The 24,602-nt window shown below is 45.3% G+C and overlaps 1 protein-coding gene across 3 annotated transcripts in view; it reads left to right on the top strand.

Annotated features, from left to right (window-relative positions):
• dpy19l3 (dpy-19 like C-mannosyltransferase 3) overlaps window positions 1-24,602 on the top strand; it is a 64,724-nt gene that overhangs the window by 33,422 nt on the left and 6,700 nt on the right. For all 3 annotated transcript variants that reach the window (XM_030720839.1, XM_030720832.1, XM_030720827.1), the window contains 6 exons: window positions 926-1,057; window positions 4,082-4,193; window positions 6,324-6,380; window positions 6,666-6,748; window positions 15,970-16,102; window positions 23,950-24,108. In XM_030720839.1, the coding sequence (XP_030576699.1) occupies window positions 926-1,057; window positions 4,082-4,193; window positions 6,324-6,380; window positions 6,666-6,748; window positions 15,970-16,102; window positions 23,950-24,108 (676 nt within the window). The remainder of the gene's footprint in view (window positions 1-925; window positions 1,058-4,081; window positions 4,194-6,323; window positions 6,381-6,665; window positions 6,749-15,969; window positions 16,103-23,949; window positions 24,109-24,602) is intronic.

Raw genomic sequence — 24,602 nt, 5'->3', positions numbered from 1 at the left:
TGGTTCAGGGGAACCTGATCCAGCTCTGCCTGCAAGCTTTGGTGCAGTTAGCAGGAACCTGATAACAGGTCACTGCTCACTTCCTGTTGAGGAGTGATAAATTAGTCAGAAATGAAACCGTAGCCTGTGTTCGGGGTTTGATTCTCCTCTTTTGCTTGTAGTGCAGATTTTTACATTCATGCAGTCAAAACCTGCTCAGGATTGTTCAGATTTAAAACCAGAAGGCTTCCAGGACCACACACAGATCCAGCTTTTTTCATAGGCAGATAGCTTTTGATAAAAATTAGTGAAGTGTAGATGAATGGATGGTTTCACCTCTTCAGAAAATAAAGAGACGAGACGTTTATTATGAGGCAGAAGCCCAGTCACGGTCCCTGTGTTGCCTCCATATTGTTGCTTCACGCTCTGCAAACCCGCTCTGCCTCCTGAAGCTTCAGGTGCCTGTGGTGCAAGGTGAGGGGCCATACTGAACTAATCACATTAGCATATCAGCTCGCGCTCTGCTGTCGGAGGCCTGGAATGCTAACCTCATAGAACAAAGGCTATTTGCCAATTCAGGAATTAATTTAATCCAGTTTACGCCAGCTCATGTAGAAGGAAGAGCCAGATTGGATTTGTATTCAAATGGAAGCCAGAGTCCGTCTGATTCGGTGCAGGAGGCCAACTCGTGGGAGTGACATCATGCCCTCGAGCCTTTGTGTGTTTGTCTGCGTGCTGAATCCTGCAGACGGAAACAGTCGTGGGCGTGTGTGGTATTGCGTGTCCACTTGTGTTCGAACTACTAATGAAATCTGAATAACAGCTCCTGAAATCTGAATATCTATTCCGCCCACCTTCCCTTCTGCCTCTCGTCTCGAGCGTCTGGATGTGATGTTTTATGTATCACTGTTGTCTTTTTGTGTCTCTGTGTTTTGGGGTTTCTCAGCAGGCCTAAAGGAGGTCCGGCCGAGGAGAGGAAAGGAGCTGGAGAGGGGCGAGCCGTGGCGTTTCGTCCAGATGTGGCCTATAATCTGCTGCACACGCTGTTCTACGGCCTCCTGGCTTTCAGCACAATGAGGTGAGAACTGTAATTGTAGCATCATCTACATGCAGACGTCCCCGAAGAGTCACGTTCTCCGACAGGGCTCTCCAAATGTACTTTTCCTCTTGATGAGTTGATTATGCGAAGTCGCGAGCAGATGCTAAAATCCAAGTGGCTCTTAAACGCCTCTCACCAAGAGTCTGAATGGTCTGCTTTAGCCTTGATCAGCCCTCAGCGCCGAGCACCATCCAGTGACACTCGCAGCAGAGACAAAAAGAGGAGGTACAGTTCATAATTAATGCCCCCCCCCCCAATTTAAAGTTTGAAGTTAAGACAGAAGAAGCAAAGTGTTCCCAAATCCCCGTCTCCCAACATTTCATTTACTATAAATAATCTTTGTCGTATTTGTAAGATTCACTAAAGAATTAAAGGTTTTTATTTGGATTTATTTTTTGGTTTTCGAGCCCGTTTTAGTCTCAGTTTGTTTCCACTGTGGCTTTGCTGCTTTAGGTGAGTTTCAGTCTAGTTTTGTGCAGGGACTGTCTCACACCCGTGGCCTCAGAGAGGTCATAACCTTTGTCTCCTTGTAAATATGCAGTATTATTTCAGCTAGCATTCTTTTCTAAAAGGATTTCTCACACCTGGTTGTGCTGCTCAGGTATATGTTTATTTAGGGAGGAAGTGGCTAAATGTTTTTTTTTTTTTGCACAGTCATTGAACGTCTCATGCAGCCGTGCCGCTCTGGGAGTTAAGTTCAGAAATTTCAGCCCGCTGCAAATAAAACCTTTCTCTGAGAAATAGCTCCAGATATAAGATAAGATGTTGGAGGCAGGCTGCTCACAGCTTTGTGGTAAAGTTTACCGTGTTTATCGTGCAGTATTTGTACAGATGCTCTTTGTACATATGTTCACAATCGGACTCTAAAAGCCTGCTTTGCTGTTTTCTTTCTGTCCTTTCTGCTGGCACAGAAGTGCGCTGGCCTGTTTCTCTCCGGTTAATCTAATGGCACAGTCTGCTGGCAGGTTCCCCCCGTGGAACGGTTCCACCTCCAGGCTCAGAGGCCCGACACCAGTGCCGGCGCCTCGGCTTTACCGCTGAATGGCATCGTCCTTCTTGTGGTTGACTTTCACATTCAGCCTCTTCTCCTTAATTTCCTGAATGTTTTGGCTCACCCGGCTCGAAGCTTTCCTGCTGCAGCCCGCCGGCTTCAGACTCTTATAAGACCAGAACTGTGACCGGCAAATATGATTGGTTTGACCGCCATCGGCCTCCGCGCCGCTGCTTCAGGCTCCCGCTGGGCTTCACAGCCCGGTTTTGATTTTCTTATTTTTTCGGTTATTTGAACAGAAATGTATAAAATGGTTTTATCTGTTTCTGAGTATTTAAATAGGTGAAATGATTAATGTCAGTATCTACGGCGGGCGATTCATTAGTCATTCATGGTTCCACAGACGTTAAAATCAAATGTCACTCACTTCAGTCACGGGTATCGTGTGCAACCACAAACACACGTTTCCCAGCAGAACGCTTCTTATATCTGCAATTTAATGTCAGTAAAGAAATTTGATTTGTTATTTATTGATTTTTCTAGTAACCCACAAAGAACCGTGCCTGTTCACAAAAATCAAACAGATGGTTTCTGCTACTTTGTAATGTGACGTTATGAACAAAAAGAGAAAATGACTGCCTTTGGCTTTATCTCATTCTGTTTATAGCCTCTATAATGTGTTCATATAAGACCCACTGACTGCTTATTTGCAAAGATAAGCTAAGATACCCGATCATCACTTCAGCTCTTCCTCTTCTTTTGCCCAGCATGTTTGGGTCTGTTTACTGATTACTGGATAATTTCACATGCACATTTTTACCTCGTTGAGTTGAATTTTGCCCCTGTGCAGTGTTAATAACTGCAGCACGTCACACTAACTGTTCTACATTATTGCACGTTGCCTCATCACTAACTCTGTGCTGTCACTAATGCACCCCGTGGCTCGAGCCTCCCACACCCGACCTCAGACGTCTATTTGTGATCGCCGCCGTCATCAGTAAATGTTCCAGGCCGAACGCGTTTCAGGCTGCAAACACAGGCTGACATCTACAATTGATCACAAAGAAAGTATAACTGTGTTTTAACTTTAGGCTGTTTGTGAGGAAAAGCACTGAGATCAGCAGTGGAATCACCACCTCCTCTTCCTGCAGTAAAGGAAACCTGCAGTTACAAAGGAAACAGGAGTTTTCTTGTTTCTAGCGACATGACGATGAGGCTGTCGCAGGTTCACGAGTCGCTTCATTTCAGTTTGGTTGCAGTGTTGTTGCCAGCGTCGGGGTCTTTCTGTGGGAATGTTGAAAATCATTGAATTTATGTGGCGGGCAGAATGTGGAAAGGCGCGTGCTATGCAGTATTTTTAATACTTCTACTTCATGTAGTGCATTGCTGTCACAGTTGGTGATTTAAAGTACTGATTAAATTCCCACAAAAGGAGCAAAAGAAGAAAAAAAAACCTTCCAAAGCTTTTAGCGCAGCAGAAGTCGGGCAGGGCAGGAAGTGACACGTTTGATTTCAGCACTTTCTCTAAAATGCTGATTAAGAGGCGGAGGCCAAAAGTGCAGAAAGCCATTTGTTTCTGTCAGACGGCTCCTTTGCATTAAAAAAGTATTGAGATTTATTTCAGTGAGGCTGCCCCCCCCCCCCCCTCCCTCCCCCCTCATGGCTCCATCTCCGCACCTGTCAACAATTTTTCAGCTCATTTCATTCTCCCGTCTTCGCTGCTCTCTGTTTAATCTTTTTCTCATTTGTTTAGAACTCTTTGCTTTAGACTTCATGCGCTTTGGATCAGAACTTAAAAAATAATGCAGTGTTTTTGGCACTAAATCAAATTCAACCACAGTGGAACCGTCTCACGAACCCGTGCACTAAACTAAAGACAGTCTGTGTGTGTGGAGGGGGCATCCTGTAGTCCAAGCTCTATAAGTTATCTGTGGAGGGTGGGATCTTTTTTTCTCCAAAGACTGTCGAGAGGCCGGCACTGCTTCATGTTGCTTCTCTCTCTCTCCTCCCAGAATGAAGTACATATGGACCGGCCACATGTGTGCGGTCGCGGCCTACGGTGTGTGCGGGACTGAGCTGTGGACTCTGCTCTTCGGCGTTCTCCGCTGCAACTCTAAACGTCTGGTACGAGCTCACGGTTTCACCTCTGGCTCTGAATCGAGTGCTGCGGGGCTGATCGTGTTTTTAATACAGGCTAACCAAAACACCAGTGGGGTCCTTCCAAAGATGTTTGGATTATTGCAGAGAAATATGCTCTGTTTACCATAAGAGCAAGATAATCTTCAGAGATTACAATACTTTTATGTCCTCTCAAGCATACATGCAGCCATCAAAGGTAAAATGCTAACATTAAGCTGTAAATAAGCTAATCTACAACTAGAAGACTTCACCACTGAGCACGGTGTCTGACACCTTCTGCTGTCTCCACACTAACTTCAGCATTCAAGAGCAGCTAATTTACTTGTTTAATGTAGAACAGTGGTTCCCCAAAGGCCAAGAGTGCTGCGGTCCACTTAAGAGCCAGAACATCCCATGAGGCCCCTCCTTTCCCCCGGTTTTCCCACAGCGCCGACCTATCTTCACTCTCCTCAAAATACACGAGAAAGTGATGCAAAATTTGATCAAAAAAAATAAATAATATGCGAGCCATTTGTCACTAGGACACAAACTTTAACACAAGAGCAGTAAATTTATGAGTTATATCAAAAACTAACCACCTCCTGTTACCAGTTTAAAATTCACTTTTTATATTAATAAATACATTTTTATAAATATGTAACTATGCATACTTGTGAGTAATTTCAAACTGAATTTCTGTTATTACTGTGGCCCACCTGCAGAACTGCCACGGCCCATCAGGGGGCCGCGGCCCACACTTTGGGAACCACTGTTGTACACCAAATATGCTCACGTCTAAGAGGTTTCACATGTATGCTATTCAGGCTTCAATAATCTCTACTCTTGTTCCCATTAGATGGGTGACATCATTCATTAATGAAGTAAAAACAACAAAGATACGATGACTGCGTTTAAAAAAATTCCGTTACAGCAGCTGAGACCGTAAACGCCGCCTGAATGTTGCTTACGCCAAGTTCAGGAAAAGGTCAATTTCAAGTATCGTGCAAACACCAAGCAATCAGATTATGTTTGTTCATCTGCTCAATTGTTAATACTAACCAATCAAAACGCGTTATGACAACATCCCATGAGCATGAGGTATTTGCTTGTGCAGCCTGTTTTTGGCATCAGCATGAGGAGAAGCTGGTAACTGGTTGGTTACCAGAAGATCACCCCAGTAAAGATACCTCCCAGACATCAGCACCCTGTAACGGGTTCTAACTGCAGTTAACGGTTTAACCTAAATCCTGAAGAGGGTGTTGGCACCCCTAAATGGGACTCCCGTTGAGTGCAGATGTGGCTCCGTGTCTGTCAGATGTGTTTATCTGGTTGCTAACCTGTTTGGCATACTAACTTTACACACCCATTCATTTTGAGCGTGTGGCTGACAACTTATTGACCTATTAGATGAATGTGCACATGCTCTGAGCACTACATTATCACACTTCCACACATAGGTAAAGAGCTATTTTAGCTATTACCCAGGGCCGAAGGCCCACTTTAACCACAGCACTGTGCTGCCGGCCGCTGGATAAGCACACGGGAACAAACCCCTGTTCACTCTTCATGAAAGGAGCTTTGAGCAAGCAGGAAAAATGATCGACTCGATTATTTCTGGCTGGAGGATCGGACTGAACAGCTTTCCATTCACTGAGCAGCTTCTAACCTTCATTTAAGAGAAATTTTAAGAGTGTACTCTGGTCTTAAATGTGTGTCTGATGGCACCGAGGTTTGATTCCCAGGTCTAGTAACGTTGCACATTACGCCTGTCACCACCCTCCGGTGTGAGTGGCGTTGATGTCTCACTGTGAGGCACTCTTGAGAGATTTTTCTTTTTTTTTTTATGACTTCCTGGATTGATGTGGAGGTGAACCGTGATGCTGTCTAATCCACAGCCTGTGCTCTGAGCGGGCGATGACACGTCGAGCGCCGCCACTAGGTGTCAGTGTGGTCATAACATGACAGCAGCACGAATCAGATAAATGATAGTGGGGAACAAAGCCGCTCTATCTGTCTGTTATCTCAGTCTGTGCTCATTTTTGTGCATCTCTGTCTGACTCTTTACTGTCCTCTGCCTCTGATACAATTATATTCCTTCATTTCATTAAAGTTGTTTTCTCTCTGTCATTTTTGCAGTTGAGGCTCGTCAGATACGCCGTTCCTATAGTGATGATCGGTTTCCTGTATTACAAGGTAGGCCGTTTTCTTGGTGGTGTGTGCTCATCCCTTTGTTGGGGTTTCACTTCTTCTGTGGAACGATATGAGGGAAAAGAAAATGGCCTAAATGGTGAAAGTAACTGGATCCTAACAGGATACTAAAATGATTGCTTCCCTTCTATTTATCTTCTAAATATCTGCCATGTTCCCTGTTATGTTCACTGAAGCAGTGAGATGTTATCTAAGAAATATGAGTGGGTCTGCTGCTCTGCTTATGGGCTTCATAAACACAATCTTCCATCTTTGTCTTTTTCCCTTTAGTTCTGGCCTAAGCTGATGGAGGAGTTATCAGAGCTGAGGGAGTTTTATGATCCCGACACTGTGGAGCTCATGACCTGGATTAGGTACACGCACACACACAAATCCAGAGCACACATCATATTGAAGCAAATTTGATTCACTTGCTCCTGCAGATCAAGTTTCACTTTGCCTCGTGTCCTTGATTAGTCTGTGTGTGAGTGTGTCTGCATGCATGCGTGTGTCTCGGCGCTTGTTTGTCGGAGAGTCTGTCTGATGAGTGATGAGAGCTGATGGATATCCATGAATAAGACATGGGAGTGCTGGAAAGGACCCAGCTGTTGGCAGAGCCCTAACCCACCTCAGGGTCTGTGTTGCTGGGCTTTCGATCAAGAGCATCACCCTGATGGGATCAGAGATGGAGCTGTGATTTGGAAACTGTTGCTGATGCTGCTGTGTGTTTGTGTGTTTGCACATCTGTGCGCGCCTGTCATTTTCCGGTCGTCAGGTTGGATGCGGAGCGTTGGGTTAGCCGCCCGTAGTGCGTATCCTACATCCGTGCAACCACAACATCTGGCCAAGAACACATCTCATGTAGTGCGCTCCCTTCTAGCGCCTGTTAAATTTCCCAGTTATGTTCTGCTTAGACCGGCAGCTGGTTCAACTGGAATCGTTGGCGGGGTCCGTGGGTATCAGCTGGGCCTGCAGTCGTCCCCAGACTTGAGTGCTGGTCGGACGCAGCTGAACTCGTTACGTGTTCAGATTAAGAATAGAAATATAACGAAGCCTCACAGCTGAACGTCAGCAGAGAAATGAGATGCAGTGGTGACGCAGAGGAACACGGAAGCTGATCATTTACTTCTTTATTATGATTTTCATTAGTATTACAGTTTATTTGATTATGTAACACAGTATGACCAATGAAGGAGCCACTTTAAGAAAAGGTCCTCATCGAACAGTCTTATCTTATCTTACAGCCAATGTTTACTTATATATGTATTTTATTTATTTGTTATATGTGTGTATGTAAGCATATTCTCATTGATATTATTACATATTTGTGATCTATTGACTATACTTTACAACAACAGTGTTTACTTATGTATCCTAGAGGAATCAGGAGCCTGTGAGTGTCCTGTGTGAGGTCAGAGATTATTTTTGGTAAAACTGTAACTGTGGGTGTTTCTGGGTAAACCGCTGCTGCAGATGTTTTTAAGCCTTCGGTTTGCCGTCATCGTGCTTTCCTGTCGGCCGTAGTGAGAACGTGGAGCGCTTAGTCAGTCCCCCCCCCCCCCGACACTTCCTCACATTTGCTGCTCCGGGCGCTCCAATTAAAAGTGTTAATGCCTTTGATACTTGCTCATTATGCTATTTCATGCAGATTTGTTGATAGCCAGTGGACTCTGGGAATGAATGTTGTCTGCATTGAGGCACATTTGTGGCGTCACCCCTAAAATTGGGGGGCGGGCCTTACAGTAGCCCTGCCCCTCCACATCGAAAGGAGACAGTCGATCCCGACATGTGACCCCGATGCCTCCTAGACGTCTCCTCGGTGAGGTGTTTCAGCGTGTCTGACTGGAAGGAGACCCCGAGGCAGATCCGTGACACGCTGAAGAGAATTTCTCTCTCGGCTGCTTTGGGAATGCCCCACAGAAGAGCTCGAGGCCGGGAAGTCTGAGCAGCTCTGTTTGGATTTCTGCCACTCAGTGAAAGTAGTAAAAGGATGGATGGAATAAAGCAGTTCCACATGCAGTTACAGGAGTCATTTAATTGTCTAGCTCAGTCTACCGAAGAGCCAAACCCAAATCTGGGTCCCGTGTTTTTCTTTGGCTTCAGCGTGGAAATGCTGAGAGTAAAATCTGCTTTGAGTTATTCGTGTTTTTCACAGGGGAACAGCCTCAGCCCCCCCATCACAAAGAATCAATGCTGCAGAGTTTACTGTAGCTTTGGTCCACTCAGATCCAAAGGCCCACCCAAAGGTCACACCTGTGACTCCCCAGTAAATTAAAATCAGGCTGGAATGACTTCACACGGATTTTCACTTGTGGACTCATAATTTAGGGCTTCTTTTTCCATTTCCATCCTATCATCAGTGTGATGACACTGAGTGGGACCAGATGTGATTTCTAAGAAATGGCCAATTTCGGTATAATCCTATTAAACACTTAGTGGAATGGCACGGGGAGAAAGGGAGAGATACGGATAGCGAGGCAGCAGAGGAGAGGTTTGGATTCTGAATGCATTTGTGTGTGTGTGTGACACGGGTTCCCTTCCCTCCGGAGCTAATCCCATTAGGCAGTGAGGATTAGGGCCTGCCTAGAGTTACCTTGGTTGGGGCTGAGAGCAGGGCGGAGCACTAAGCTTCTTGCTGCGCTAATTACATTCCAGATGAAAGTGTTAAGATGGGGAAGGAGGTTCATGTTACGCTGTATTCTCTAGGTGGCGGAGGCCGAGGCTATTTCGTTTTATATGCGAGCGGCGGCTCCTCAGACTGCAGCATAATAAGGGAAGGACAGGCATGTGTGTGTATTAAGGAAAGTATATTTCATGAACAGCTTGTGGACTGATGTAAGCTGCCACAGCTGTCATGGATTCACTGTCATGATTGGAGCTGCGTTTGTTGTACTTCAGTTATGAAGTGAAGTGTTTCTGAAAGGGAAAAGTGACTGAAAAGTCTTTAAAATCTCTGGAGTCAGAATTAGGATTAGATTAGGAAAGGATGAGGATGTTTGTTTGATAACGATGGATCCGGAGATTAGATCAGAGGTAAAAGGGTCCTCATCAGAGCTAATGATGCAGCCCGAGGCCCTCATTAGTATAGAAATGTGTGAGCTAAGACAGGCTGATGAGGGGATTATCATAATTCCCAAGACGCTCTTCCGTGACCCGTGACTTTACGAGTTGGAAGAACTAAGGCACGGCCATAATTCACAAGTTTCCACTTGATAACAGAGTCGGCTTTGCTGTTGGCTGATACTGTGTTCTAAATGGGCAGTCGATAAATCAATAGCAGTGGCTGGATGTTCAGCTGCCTCCAACTTTGAGTTATAGTTGTGAGTGAGCAGTTTTTAAAGTCACAAACATCACCTCCATCTGCCCGACGCGCTCGGTCTCTCCGGTTCTTCCTGAATCCGATGTAACTGCCTTTTCCTGTTTCCACACCGATCTTCCAGGACGGTGCCCGTGATGGTACTGAAAAAATGAAGCATAGATTAGCAGCAGCTTCGCTGCTCTGCACGAAGTATTCAAGGCAGTGCAGATGTTAATGTGCAGCAGAGAAATGAGCAGCTTAAAGCCAGACACATGTTTAATGTAAACGGCTGATTCTGAGGCCTCGGATAATCAGTCCATCCTCAGAGCTGCCGCTGCACCCATCACCTCACATCTCACCGCACAGATGAGTCAGGAATGGGATCTATTACATTTCAATGAGGTTATCTGGTTGACGTGGATTTCGATGTCAGTGTCACGACTCTGATTTAGTGATTTCTATATTTTTGTCTCATTTTCTCCCAACACACCGCTCATCGTACATTTTCCAGCACAGAGAGAAGCTGCGTGGTAACGGGACCGTCCTGGTTTGGCTGCTTCGCAGGCTGAGAACATGTAGGCCGACCCCGAGCTGCACCCGGGAGCAGCTCCACTGCAGTGGTGTGTGTGTGTGCGTGTGTGTGTGTGGCTTGGGTTAAAGGCGCAGACAAACTGTCATGTAACTGTCCTTCTGGTCACCACAGCTAATCATTTATCTCCATCGTTTTCTGCCTTCCCGAATGCCCTCTCTCTCCATACATCCGTAAACTTCCTCTCTTTTCCTGTTTCCTGGGAGCTCCATCATCACTGTCCTCACAGTATCTGCTCCTTCACACAAACCGATTCAGGCTCGCCTCTTTGTCTTTGAGCTGTTCCTCTGACATACACTCCTCCTAATCCTGTCCATCCTTCACTCACAGCACAAATCTCAGCATCTTTAACTCAAACCACTTACGGTTTAATATGCTTTTATTTTGAAAGACTCCTTGCTCCCCCTCCCTCCTGGTGTAAGATATACAGTCTGTTTTGGAGAATTATGAAGGCTGCGGTGGAAATTATTAATGAGGGCTTTGACAGCAGTTTTGCTGCAGATTCAGGAAGCTCATCCAGCTACTCAGCACGGAGAGCCATTCATGAAGGAAAAGGCTGCACTGCAAAAGTCAGCACATTTGAGTCAAACACTGTTTATACAGCAAGTCCACACTCGTCAACGAGAAACCACCTCGTTAAAGACCAGTATGACCAGAATAACCAGTGCATGCGTGCTGTGATCTGAGCCCTCGCTGAATACGATTGGTAACGCCCAGTGACTGGGTAAAAAAACTACACCAAATAATATTTGATTATTTTTAGATTTTACCTCCATTTATTGTTGAATGGAAGTCAAAAAGAAGCTTTTTCTGCCTCAGAATTCATCCAGTTTTTTTTAACTTACACGACTGAGCAGAGACACGTTCGTCAGTGAGAGCCAGTCGGTCAGACCGGGATCGGCGGTCGTGAATGTCACCGCACAGGAAGACGGTCCTGGGCTCCACCGGGAAGAGCTGAGGCTTTTCTATGTGGAGTTTGCATGTTCTCCTCATGTTCTCCCATGTTCTCTGGGTACTCCGGCTTCCTCCCACGGTCCAAAGACCTCAACATGGTTCTAAATTGGCTGTCGGTGTGAGTCTGAGTGTGACTGTTCGTGTGCCTCTCTGTGCCAACCCTGTGCAGGGCGTACCTCATCCTATGGCAGCCGGGAGGGGGTCCAGTCCTGAACTGGATGATCGGTTAGGAAAACGAATGGATGAAACAAGATGTTATTTAGGTAGTTTTAATGTTGCTAAAATATCGTCTCACTGACCGTGTGTCAAAGTTTTGAGATTTCTGATGAGCTGGATGGATGTGATTGTGTGAAGCTCCCACTCTTCAGAGAATAATCCAGCTTTCTCTTCCTAGAATCGGTGCAGAATAAGGACGAGATGAATAATAACCTGGAGTGTGTCTGCTGCAGAGGTTTCACCCTCACTAAGAGCTGTAGTCCAAAGGTAGACTGGCTCATTTTACTGGGTGGACATCAGGAGTGTCACAGTAACTGAAAGCCACTCAATTAAATTTTTAGCATTCAGTTAAAAGCTCTCCTGACATTTTTGTGTTGGTACAGTCTCGCCTGTTTATCCTGCCTAGGAAAAAGCTGAGCTCCAAACTTGCATAAGTTCCCTGGATAACTCCAGCCCAGTTCTCACGGGGTTTCACTCCCTTTGCTCTCTCTTGTTTTGTGGATCTGCGTCATTGTGTTTGTCTAATTAAAACAAATGACTTTATCCATGCTCAGGAAATATGGGCCAGTCCTTCTGTCTGTGAAACTGTATCTTCTTTAAATCCTCTGCTTCCTCTTCCTCTCATTCTCTCTCTTTCTGCCTTAATTGTCTTCCTGTCATCCTCCTCCTTGTCGTACTTTAAATTGTCTAAATTAGAAGCATTTGGCTTCATCCTTAAATGGGGAAAGTGGTGTCTGTGATCTGTGTGTGTGTCTGTGTGTGTGATTTCTAACTAATCCAGAGGCCATTTAGAGACAGAGAATTAGAGGGGCCGAGCGACGTCCCTGATTGAACACCTCTCAGTCAGAAGTGAGGGCAGCAGGCGATCTGTGGCCATCCTGACATTTTTATAAGAACGCTTCGAGTCACGTCCTCTGCCTCGCTATCATCATCATCGCTTCTGCACGGTAGCTCTGTGTGCAGTCGGAGTGTTAGCTGAACTCTTTGCAGGTGGAATAAAAACATTTATATTAAAGGCAAGAAATATTTTTGGGGGGGTTGTGAGTTACCAAAGTAATCATCAGAAAAGCAGCTGCTCAGACCCCGCCTGCCCGCAGACGTGCTTTCAGTTATGCTTAGACTACTGCTGTGGTTCAAAGCTGTGCTGGAAGTCACGTGAGGTTACCGAACACCATGTATTTACAGAGATCCTGCAGTGATACACAGTCAGTACCACAGAACAGCCCTTCATCACCTCTTAAAACGCTCAGTATCGATGTTTGCTCCTAATCAGAATCACGTCAGCAGATGTTTGTCATGTCTGGATATTTATCAGGTATTTCAGGTTCATGCTTTTCCTCTTTGCAAACAATTCAGCATAAAGCTCAGCAACACAGCCTGTTTTTGTCTGCCTGGATCAGCCTTTTGTTACATGCGTGCATGAATTCTTTCCAGAAGAGCAGAAAAAACTGTAAAGCGTGATTTCAGTCCCTTTGTGACTGCGGGTGATAAGTTAATCTGTTAGGCCGGCGTGGCTCTTAAAAGAGCCTTTGACAGTTTTCACAGCAACATTAGAAAAGCACGAGCAGGTGGATCATTCAGATATTTTTCTCTAGACAAGGTCGAGACTTTTCTGGGCAGATTAATGTTTTTCCTTCATGACAGCAGAACAACCACAGGTGTAATTCACAGCATTGGAAATGAAGATCTGCTCGGGCACAGCTGGCCTTCAGTCAGCTCACACGTTTTGTTTTCTTGGTGGACTAAAGTCTTTGTGTTTAGAGCGCCATTAAGAGATTTTGATGTGGCTTCTGTGCAAATGTGACCCCAAAATTAGGAAGTCTTTATTTTTTTGTTTCCGCCAACTCTGAAGTGACGTGAAGCCAAATGCTGCGCTGCATCCATGCTCGCTGCTAACCTTTCTGTGGTGGTGGGCAGGAGGAGCGTAGCTGAGCGGCGGCTGCCTGCTGCGGCTGTAAACAAGGCTTTTAGGAACAAACTAAAATGCTCGTCAAGCCGTGGGCTTATGCTAACGCGCTTAAATACACCTTTAAGCACATGACCTATACACAAAGACACAATACAAGCAAGCCAGCATCTGTGCCAAGTCACCATAGTGAGTCTCTTTCAGCCAGTGCTGGATGCTGCCAAGAACATCATTATTTCATTTTTATAATGTCACAGGGGTGCCCTGCTGTTCCTTTCTGCCATTTACATATAAGAATATAAACATCAAATTAAATGTAATCGCCTTGGAGGGAAATGCTGCGAGCAGTTCAATTAAAACGCTCAAAGAGGCAAAAAGGAGCGAAAGGACGGTGACCCCATATCTGCTGCAGGTCAGGAGGTCAACATCAACCCATACCCTCCACCTGCTCCTCCTGCCAGGCTGATGCACACGTGAACATCCACTTCTTGAAACGTGTGCTGGTCATTACTGTGCTGCACACATACAGTATATAGTAATGGATACTATTGTAATTCATTATTATCAGGCTGTCCTAAAAGCTCCCTGAAAAGCCTTCAGCTGATCCAAAATGCTGCAGCTAGAGTACTGACAGGGACTAGAAAGAGAGAGCAGATTTCTCCCATATTGGCTTCTCTTCATTGGCTCCCTGTTAAATCTAGAATAGAATTTAAATCCTTCTCCTCACCTACAAGGTCTTGAATAATCAGGCACCATCTTATCTCAAAGACCTCATAGTACCATATCACCCCAACAGAGCACTTCTCTCTCAGACTGCTGGCTTACTTGTGGTTCCTACGATACTTAAGAGTAGAATGGGAGGCAGAGCCTTCAGCTTTCAGGCCCCTCTTCTGTGGAACCAGCTCCCAGAAATCTTAATTAAAAATCACAAACTGAAATCTCTGATCTATAAAAGTAACTCCAGACTGTTTAGAAGCCTGTTTTCCATCAGTTACACGTCTGCAGGCCTTTGTGATCGACTGTTGTGCAGTTTGTCTCGCTCTTCTTGGCGACCTTCAGTAGACTGAACCTTCATCTCCAGGTCTCTCCAAAGATGTCGTGTTCTGGCTTTGCCTGGGCAGCTCGTTCTGAAGTGTCTTCTGTGTTTTTAGGCTTTTCTTTGGGGCTTTACTCGTGTTGATCCTTCACTACAGTCACTGCTTGTGTGGACGGTGCAGCAGGATTTCTTCCCATATTTGTCTGCCTTCATTCTCACTTGTATGTCTTTATAAAAGGGCTGAAATGATCACACATTTCAGGGACACTTAAAATCCGATTTGATTTTCAAAGAATCTGATTGTGTGTTTCAAAAGGCTTTGAAACGCATGTGTGATATTTGTACAGATAATGTTTAATTATCTGATCAATTTTGACTGTGGGAACATTCAGACTTTCAGACTAATCGATGCAGATGATGCGGTCCTGTTGGCTTCATCAGGGGGGGGCCTCCAGCTCGCAGTGGAACGGTTCTCAGCCGGGTGTGAAGCGGCCGGCATGAGAATCAGCACCTCTAAGTCTGAGGCCATGATCCTCAGCTGGAAATGGGTGGGGTGCCCTCTCTGGCTCAGGGACGAGTTCTTGCCCCAGGTGGAGGAGTTTTTAAGTATCTCGGGGTCTTGTTCACGAGTGAAGGGAGATCGACAGACGGATCAGAGTTGCGTCTGCAGTGATGCGGATGCTGCACCGATCTGTCGTGGTGAAGAGGGAGCTGAGTGTAAAAGTGAAGCTGTCGATTTACCGGTCGATCTACATTCCTACCCTCACCTCACCTCACGAGTGACCGAAAGAACCAACCAAAAGAATAAGATCGCGAATACAAGCGGCAGAAATGAGCTTCCTCTGAAGGGTGGCTGGCCTCTCTCTCAGTGCGGTTGAAGAGTGCGGCCATTTGGGAGGGGCTGAGAGTAGAGCTGCTGCTCCTCCACATCGAGAGGAGCCAGTTGAGGTGGTTTGGGTATCTGACTAGGATGCCTCCTGGGCGCCTCTTGGGTGAGGTGTTCTGGGCATGTCCCACTGGGAGGAGGCCCTGGGGTAGACAAAATCACTGCAATCAATCTGATGTTTATCTCAAGAATTATTAAAGGAACCAGGATGCAGCTGACCACGGTTCACAGTGACACAGCAAAGGATTTGACTGCACACACATACTAAGTTCTGTTATAACTTGTTAACACAGAACAACTTTTCACAGCTTGTCCTTGGCTCTGTAGATCTTTCCACTGTAACTGCTCATCATTTGTTTGGGATCATTGTGTAATTTAATTCGCCGACACAAAGAATGTTTTTGTATTTGCTGTCCTTGGTGCTGCACCTCTGAAAGAAACTTTAAATGCCATCAATAGTATGTTTCAATTATTGCAGCAGATCAAAAGGCAAAAACATGTGGAGTGACTAACAACAGCAGACAATAAAATAAAGTAAAATAAATCAACCTTTTTTTGATTGCTTTGTTTGTGCAAATTGCCTGTAAACGTTTTCATCTTTTTCCATCTTTCTGTAGTTTTAGGTTCTACGTGTAGTTCATAATTAGCCGAGTTATGCAGTCGATACGTTTCTGAAGGTGACCGATTTGTCTGTCTCTGTTTGTCCGCAGCACAAAGACACCCAAACAGGCGGTGTTTGCTGGAAGCATGCAGCTCCTGGCTGGTATCAAGCTGTGCACAGGCAGAGTCCTCACCAACCACCCCCATTATGAAGATAAAGACCTGCGGGAGCGGACCAGACAGGTACTGCAGACTGCAATAAAACCACACTGCCAGAGGGGCTGCAAGATAACACAAACGCAGTAAATGGAAAATCAGAAGTAAACTGATGGTAATTACAGTGTCAGCTTCATAACACTGAGTCAGGTGGGTTTGAATGCCAATTAGCAGCTTGCACTCACTTTAAGAATAATCATAGCTTTAATATTTGTGTTTGGGGAAAGTTGAGAGCTGACAAAGCTTTACAAAAATGTATCAGAGCAGCACCGGGCTCGAGGCACTCCCTGTGAGCTGGCTGGGGTCTTCCTGTGTGGCGTTTGTGTGTTCCTGCTGTGCCTGTGTCAGTCTTGGGTTCATTTGTTGACTCCAGAGTTCTTGTAGTCATGAATGTGTGTGTGAATGTCGTCTGTCGGTGTTAAGCTGGTGAAATATTCAGGATGTAACTCACATCTCACCAACGCCAACCCCGACCCTGAGATGGATACACGGTAAAGAAAAAGTATGGATGACGACGTCCGGTCAGCCTTCGACCAACGTTTCCCCTTCTGTCCTTTATTGGTCCTGCCCTTCGCTGTGTCTACAAAACCTCATCTTCATCACCTCACCTCCTCATCCTCTCTTAAATGTAATATAGTTCGGGTTATATAATAAACATCTGTGCTGTTTGAGAGTGCCCTTGTTGGGAACTAGACTTTTTAAAACAGGTCCCTTTTCTTGTTTGTTTTTGGGTTTTGAAGACTCATTAAGTTACAGTTTAAATCTTCAGGCAGGTTCTTTATGAAGGTGTTACCTGGCCCAGTGTAGGTAAAGAGAAAAAAAAGGTGGGGGTATGTTGTATGTTTAGTGAGTGTCTGGAGTGAAGGCCTAGGGGAGAAGAAGAGGGTTCGTCACTGAGAGGACCCTGGTTCAAATCCTCGGGCTGGCATCACTGTGGGTCCCTGAGCAAGCCCACCCCCCCAGGTTGCTCCCCGGGCGCCCTTTGGCTGCCCCCTGCTCCATGCTGTGCTGTGTGTACTACATACTCCATGTGTGTGATGGGTTAAATGCAGAGAATGAATTTCACTGCATGTAAATGTATGTGACAAATAAAGCTCTAAAGCTCTTTCTTCTTCTTCTTCTTAAGGTTATAAACTTAGGAAACCACTCAGATCTCACAGAGAAAAATCACAAATTTCTAATAAAACCTGGAACCAAATGGCTTCATGTTTGCGGGTTGAGTCGGCAGATCCACAGTAAACAGGAACCACCTGCACATGAGTGAGGACGAGCAGCTGCGTGCATGCTGTGTAGTTTTCCTCTTCACAGCAGCACTCTGTAAAGTCTGGATGTATGTGATGATATGATAAATAATTTCCTTTTTGCTAACTGCAGAGTGAGGATTACTTTATTATTGGGTCACTCACACTTCTGTGAACACTTTATTTAAAAGCTTCATTTTCAGTTTTTGTGAGTCTAAAAAACATAAAACAGTGAAACAGCACGTTAAAAAAATCCGACCTAATGTTTCTGAGGTGCGCTGAGATGTTTTTGTGTTACCGTGTCCTCACAGTTACACTCACAGGGAAACCGGATCCAGCCTCGTCTGTTAAAGCCACTGTAACTGAGCTGCACACTTTCTTGTTTTCATTCAGGTTTATTAGAGTAATGTTTAACCTTTATCCAGTATTTTGGTGCTGCGTTCAGTGTCAGAATTTTCAGGCTATTTCCAGATTTTCTTCCTCTTGTTGCTTTTTATTTTTCCTCCACAGAGAAATCTGTTTGGTTCAACCTCCCCGCCCATCCGTCTCACTCAGCTCTGCACTAATGTCTTGCGTGAGAGACCAGGGAATTGTCTGTAGATGGGGGCCATTGACCTGCAGTGATTGTCTGAATGAATATGGGATCAGAAGATGCACTGAGTACATTGTGCATCCATTACGCCAGAATGAATGGTAACGTAGGAAAAATGGAGCCTGAAAGTGCTGTGTTCCAGTAAAGGAGAGATGAATGGTGGCACATGCACTTGAGTGTGTATTAGTTTTGTAATATATGTGAGAAATGCTGTAGAGGCACAAAGCAGCAAGTGCACTGTTTCACTTCTGTGTCTTACTCATTAATTCTCATTGCTTTGTCTTTTCATTAGTGTGTTCGTCCCCTCGGCCTTCAAATGCCTGCTATTACATGTCCCGACCGATACACTTAAATAACTGGTTGTCACTCTCATATTGATTGAAATCAGACAGTGAAATACAAAACGTGACATCCAGCATATTCGTAGCAAAACATCCTGCAGACCGCATGCGACTAATGACAAAACACAATGGAGAATTCTCTTTATTATTAGTGTTGCTGCTCCTGTGTGCGGTGTGTCGTCTTTGCAATGAGCAGGAAGTAATGTGTGGGTCATTTCTCGGGTAGCTGAGCCTATGATTTGCCTCCCAGCGGGGAGTCAGCCATGCTGAGCCGCTGGCGAGGCTCGAGCCTAGTATGGAGCTCATTAATGGACCACGACACTGGTGCAGGCCTGCTGGGCTTTATCTGTGTCCAACTATCTTTATGAGGACCGGTTTGAGCGTTAGACCGCTGGAGTGAGGCTATTTTGAAAACGTGGAGGTATTTTGGGCGGTCCTGCCTTTCTCAGCCCTGATCAAAAGTCTGTGTTAGGGTTAGGACTGTGTGGGGATTAGAGGCTTTAGGTAAGGTGCTACAGACAGCGGTATACCAGTCGGTGTCCTTAAAGACAGCCATGCAAACTTGGTTGTGTTGTTGTGGAAGAAAACTGCATAAATGAATTTAAAACTAGTTTCTGGGTTAGAAAAGTGTCACTGCAAAATAATTCATTAGTGGTCAAAAATGCAGTTATTCTCATCACCTGTTTTTGTCCTTTCAGTATTCATTTGCATACCTACAGTACTGTGCAAAAGTTTTGACCCACCCCTCATTTCTTTATATTTTACTAAAACAGGAATTTATTATAACGTGTACATGAAAACACAGCACAGAGTTTGTACAATTCCAACAAGCTTGAATTTGTTATGCTCACAGCCTGAACTCTGAGGCAGCTTCCTGTCTCCAGGAACAGGTCTCCAGGCTTCATGAAGGACATTCGGAGCTCTTCTTTGGGTGCTTCTGCCTTTCGTTCTCTTCTCTGTCGGGATGATCCCACACTGCTACAATAAGGTCCGAGCGCATGACCGATGGTGTTTCTGTCCAGGTGCTTTTGCTGCATTGGCAGTGTGTTTGAGGTCATCGTCACGCTCAATAATGAAGCCGTTTCCAATCAGATGCTCTCCAGGTGGTGGCTCAACATCTGATGGAACTTTTCTGCATTCATAATTTCATCAGTTTTGAGAAGATCACTGGCTGAGATGCAGCTCCAAACCATGACAGAGCCTCCACCGTGTTTTACACATGGCTGTAGATGCTCTCTGTTGGACCTTCTCCGTGCACACTGATGATGATTTGAACCAAAAATGCCAAATTTGGATTCATGACTCCATAAGACTCATTACCCCTGATTTTCAGTCCAGTTCTTGTGTAAATTGGCAGACCGCAGCCTAAGCATGGCTTCCTGACAGCCACCCTTCCACTGACATCATCGCGGTCGATCAGCTGAAGGGGCGGATGCATCTCTGAGGTCCTGTTGGTGTTCTTATAGACATGATGAGCAGCAGATGCTGCTCATCTGCTGCAGATAGCTTGTAGGCTTGCTACTTCTTTAGTCCTCTGCTTGTTCAGTTTCCTCAGTTATTATTTTTTTAAGGACGCTGCTCATCATGTCGAGACATGTCAAGTTTTCAGGTGACATCTCTTTGGGAATCACCTTGTTGATGCCTGTCAGACTGTGTTGTCACATCTTTCTTAGATTTAACTAAAGAAATGGGAACAAATGGAGTGCTTTTGCAACAGGCTGCTAAAGAGACCATTTAAAATAGCTTCTTTGCTGAGTTGTCTGTTACATGTAGACACAGCTCAGGTTCATCCCTTGAGTCAGGAGCATTTTTATGCTTGAATGATTCATATGTCAGTGTTAACTGGCATAACAAAAACAAATTCCTCTGAAAAGGGTCAGGTCCAAAGAATGGACTGAAAATGAGTGGAAAAACTGCTGCTTAGGACCACTTTAAAAATGACAGTCTGGCTCCTTGGAAGCAAAATGTAAAGAAATGAGAGGTGACTCAAGACTTTTGCACAGTGAATTGGTAACTACTGAAACAGTAACAATTGTCAAACAGTCTTATTGTATGAACTGTAGCATATAATGTGCTAAGACATCACAGCGTGCCTTCTGAAGAGTAAAAGGAAATGCTGGCGTTCTGGTTCCACACATCCGTTCTCTTAAGCTTATCCTGTTCGGGGGGGGGGGGCTGGATCATTTCAGCCTGGTGCGAGTGTGTGTTCGTGTGTGTGTGTGTGGGATGCTAATTTGAGGCGGGGTGAGGGGCAGTTCTAACCAAGGTCCGGGCGATGCTGAAGCGTACGGAGGGACGCTGTGTTTTGTGTACACACAGTGTCAGCAGACGATTTCAGCTTCCAGGCTACCTCCAAAAGTCGTTGAGGTCACCGGAAAAAAGTCGCTACATTTGTTGCTCTTTTGAAGCGACAACCTCTGGCTAGAACCTTCACCTTTGAGGAAAATAAGTTTCAGTCTTTTCCCAAATGTGTGAAAGTCTAATAGGTGGTTGCAGCGATGCCTGATAGAAGTACGTCTACCACTGAGCTGCTGAAATGCTCGTTAGGCTTTAAATCCGATGACATGCTCATTCACCCACTCTCCAGTTTTTGTCTGAAAGCTGTGAATCCACAGGCAGGGAGTTTGGGGTCAGCGTCTTTTTGCAGGATAAAGAACCAGCTAATGAGATTAGAGGAGTTCCTTTATATATATATAGCCAGTTATTTTTCCTTTACAGCACGCTACAGCAGGTAGTCCACTAATTAGGAGGTCAACGGTTTGATCTCCAGCATGTTGAAGTATCCTGAGCCCTGTGATGAATGTGGTCTGCAGGGGAAGGCGCTTTGAGCGCTCAGTAAAAACAGAAAAGTTCATTTAATATAAATGCAGTTCATCCAGCTGCTGCCCATAAAGAGTCAGTTATGATTGAAATGGACACTCACCGCCTCTCCTGCAGCCTTTGGGGTTTCCGTACTTTAGTAAAGGTACATTTTTTCTGTTATTTGTCTCCAAAGTTACTCTTATTGGTAAATTCCAGTATAGTCTTTCCCCAGTAACTGCTGCCTTTGGGGGGAACCGTACACGCTAAAAGATCGGCCCATTAAAAGCAATGAGTCTGTGCTACATTTTCTAGGATCTCTATATAACCTCAGGCTGCTGGGGACCTTCCCATGATGCACTGAGCACTTCCTTCTCTCTGCTTTTCAGTCCCCACGTGTTGATGAACTGTATCCACCCTCTCCAGAAATGTTTCTGCCCCCCTTTGGGGTTCTCTTTCTAACATTAGGGGTTCTTTAAAACATAAAGCACTTTGGGTAAATTATTGTGGAAAATTGAAACGTTATTTGACAGAAATTGACGTATTTTCCTGTTTTATGACCATCTGGTTAAAAAAGTAAATGAAACTTAATTTTATCACAGTGGTTTTGCTGTAGTTAAACCAAACATGAGCTCTTTGGATGTTTCCCCTCTACACCTGCACTCCATCACCCTGCTGTTCTACCCAAGGGCTTCTGCTGTACTTACACTGGGCAGATATGGGCCTAGAAGAACAGGGAGGTTCCACAGCAGAACCAAATGAAACTCCCCCAAAAAATCTTTTTTGGCTAAAAGTGTTGAGACTTCAGCTGTGACCTGTCCTGTGCCTGCGGTCCACGCTGCTGGAGCTCCAGCTGCAGTCTCAGCAGACTGAGAGGACAGCCCCACGTCTCTGTGTGTGTGTGAACGCTTTACGTGCAGCAGTTCATAACTGACTTCATCTCAGTGGCTTTAAATCGTGAGGGCAGCTCCTCAGTGCTGGGGGGGGGGGAAGGGGGTCGACAGAACATTTCAAAGATGAAAATGCATGTGAAGACCAAAAAAAATTAAAGCTGATCACACCTTTATTTTACGCTCTATTTTTGATGGTTGATGCCAAAAACTCACATTTTTGAGGCCTCAGTATTTCTGGGACTTTTTTGGCACCCCCTGAGAGGTTTTAGGACCACAGGTGTGAATAATAAAGCTCCAATGGGAGAAGAAAATCAAGCTGATAATTGATGTCCGACATCACCGCCGTACAGACGTCCTGTTCCACAGAAAAGCTCTCATCATGCAGTTGACATAAAAGTTCCCATCGTGCCGCTGAGCCAAACAAAAATAATGCACTGTTTTGATTTGGTTACAATAATTTCACACTCGGTACCGATACTCAGGAAAGTACTCGATACCACATCCTTTTTTTTATTTATGGAGAAATGCTGGATTCAGCCACAGCCGTGATTATTTCCTGAGCTTCTGGTGACCTGCGATCATTCATAGAGTCTGTAGGTTGGATTCATCTCAGCTCCAATCTGACTTTAAGACAAGCCGTTCACATGATTCAGTGACTTCCTGTTTCCTGTCCATTGTTGCTGCTGGTGTGTGTGGACATGAACTGGTCTCTGTGCTGAAGAAGTATTTAATCTCCCACCTTCATCATTAACTTTCCTTTTTTGCCATTCTGTGTTAGCTAGCATGGTGGGCTGCAGACTGACTGTACCGAGAACCCGGATCGGAGTTTGTGGAAGGCTGAGCGTCGTCGCCTCCGGCCTTGGAGTTTGATGCGTGTTTCAGACAGAAGCCCAGAAAAATCAGTGGTTTAGGATCAGTTTTCGTTGTCCTGAGCGTAACACACGTTCCTGTTTATTGAATGCTCAGATAATACTCACTGGTACTGCCAGTGTCCACCGGGCCGTGCAGGGCTTCATCTCAGGGACACAGGGCGGTTCAGTGCGTTAGTTTAAGCAGGTTATTTACAGCAGTTCAGATTTTATTTTTTTTTTCACAGAAAGCTGCCTCAGTTAAATGTTGGTTTGGAGCTTTTCATGAGATCCTCTCGAGAGGATGAATGTGAACATTTATGTTTCCCTCAGTATGAACAGCTGTGGGGGTTCCCAGACTTTATATTTAGGAGCATTATTGTGTGTAGTCGCCCCTCAGTTAGTAGACACATTAGAGGCTCTCTTCTTGACTGTAACTATCTAATATCTAATATTTAGTTGTATTTCCGATGTGGTTCAAGTCTGCACCAGATTCCATCATCACCCTGAGAAGGGCTCTCCAAATGGCACCAACGAACGCTCCTCGTGCGTCATCGCTGACAGGTGTAGGCTCATTTGCAGAAGGCGGTGTTCATGCTTGTGTCACTGTGGTAGTCACTGAAAGCCCGATGTAGTGAGTCTGCTTCACATCCGGGGTTGAGACAGTCAAACAAAACAGCAATTAGTGGTTAAATTAAGGTGATTTCAGTCGCAGGTGTGTTTTTTTACAGCTCATTTAAACCTTTCTGTTGGGCTGTGTTTTGGCTGTCCAATAAATCAGCACTCAGCCGGTTCTTACAGTATTTATGGGTTTCATAATTTGTCCATTTATATCTTTTGTCTGCTACAAACAAAAGATCAACCATCAGTTTTTCCAGGAAGCTGGGATTTAAGCTTCCAGCTTTTGTTCTTGTTCTCCCGCCGGCTTTGTTTAAGTCATGATTGTTTTCATTCAAATTTTTTCAAAGTAAACGTTTTCTAATTGGAATGAACCAAGTTTCATAAACTGTAATTCAGAAAATAACTCTGTCTGGTAATTGAGTTCCAGGAGAGATGCTCCCCCTCCCAGCACTGTAAAGCTAATATTGGCTTCCTTCCAGCAAAATCCGTATAAACATGAATAAGCTCATTGTCTCCTGTGTGTGTGTGTGTGAGAACAGGTGTATCAGGTGTACGCTCGGCGCTCTCCAGAGGAAGTGTACGATATCCTGAAGGTTGCTGGGGCCGACTACGTGGTGCTGGAAAACAGCATCTGCTACGAGCGGAGGCACAGGCGAGGCTGCAGACTGCGGGACCTGCTCGACCTGGCCAACGGACACGTGGGTGGCTTTCATTACTCTGTGTGTGTGTGTGTGTGTGTGGCGTCCCCTCTGCCGACTCCTGAGACTCGGCGAAAGCTCTCCCCGGACAGATCAATAGTCGCACTTCTTATCTGCGCGCCGCCGTCTCTCACTCTGTCGCTCCCCCAGACTCTTTATGTTGATGTCAGACGCGCTCTGGCTCTTTGGATTAGCAGAGACGAGCGGCGGTCTGGCCCCGTGTCGTGTAAGACACATGAAACACCGAGAGTCGGGCTGCGTTTGCGACGCCGTAAATGTCACACGGCATACACAACATCTGACATGTAGACAGCTTTATTGAAGGAATGCTGGATTTCCGTCTCTTTCTGTCCGTCTTTGCTTCCTCTCGTACTCCTTTATTTCGTTTTATCACCTCTGGTCTTTCTGTCTGCCTTCTTTTCTTTTTTCATGTTACTCCAGTATATCTTTACTTCCTTTTTTTCTGCTCAGTGCTTTCCTGCAACACCCTGAGG

Source organism: Archocentrus centrarchus, chromosome 3, assembly GCF_007364275.1.
Source record: "Archocentrus centrarchus isolate MPI-CPG fArcCen1 chromosome 3, fArcCen1, whole genome shotgun sequence".
NCBI classification, from domain to species: domain Eukaryota; kingdom Metazoa; phylum Chordata; class Actinopteri; order Cichliformes; family Cichlidae; genus Archocentrus; species Archocentrus centrarchus.
Note: the sequence above shows the minus strand (reverse complement) of the source record. Positions and strands in the feature narration are given on the sequence as shown.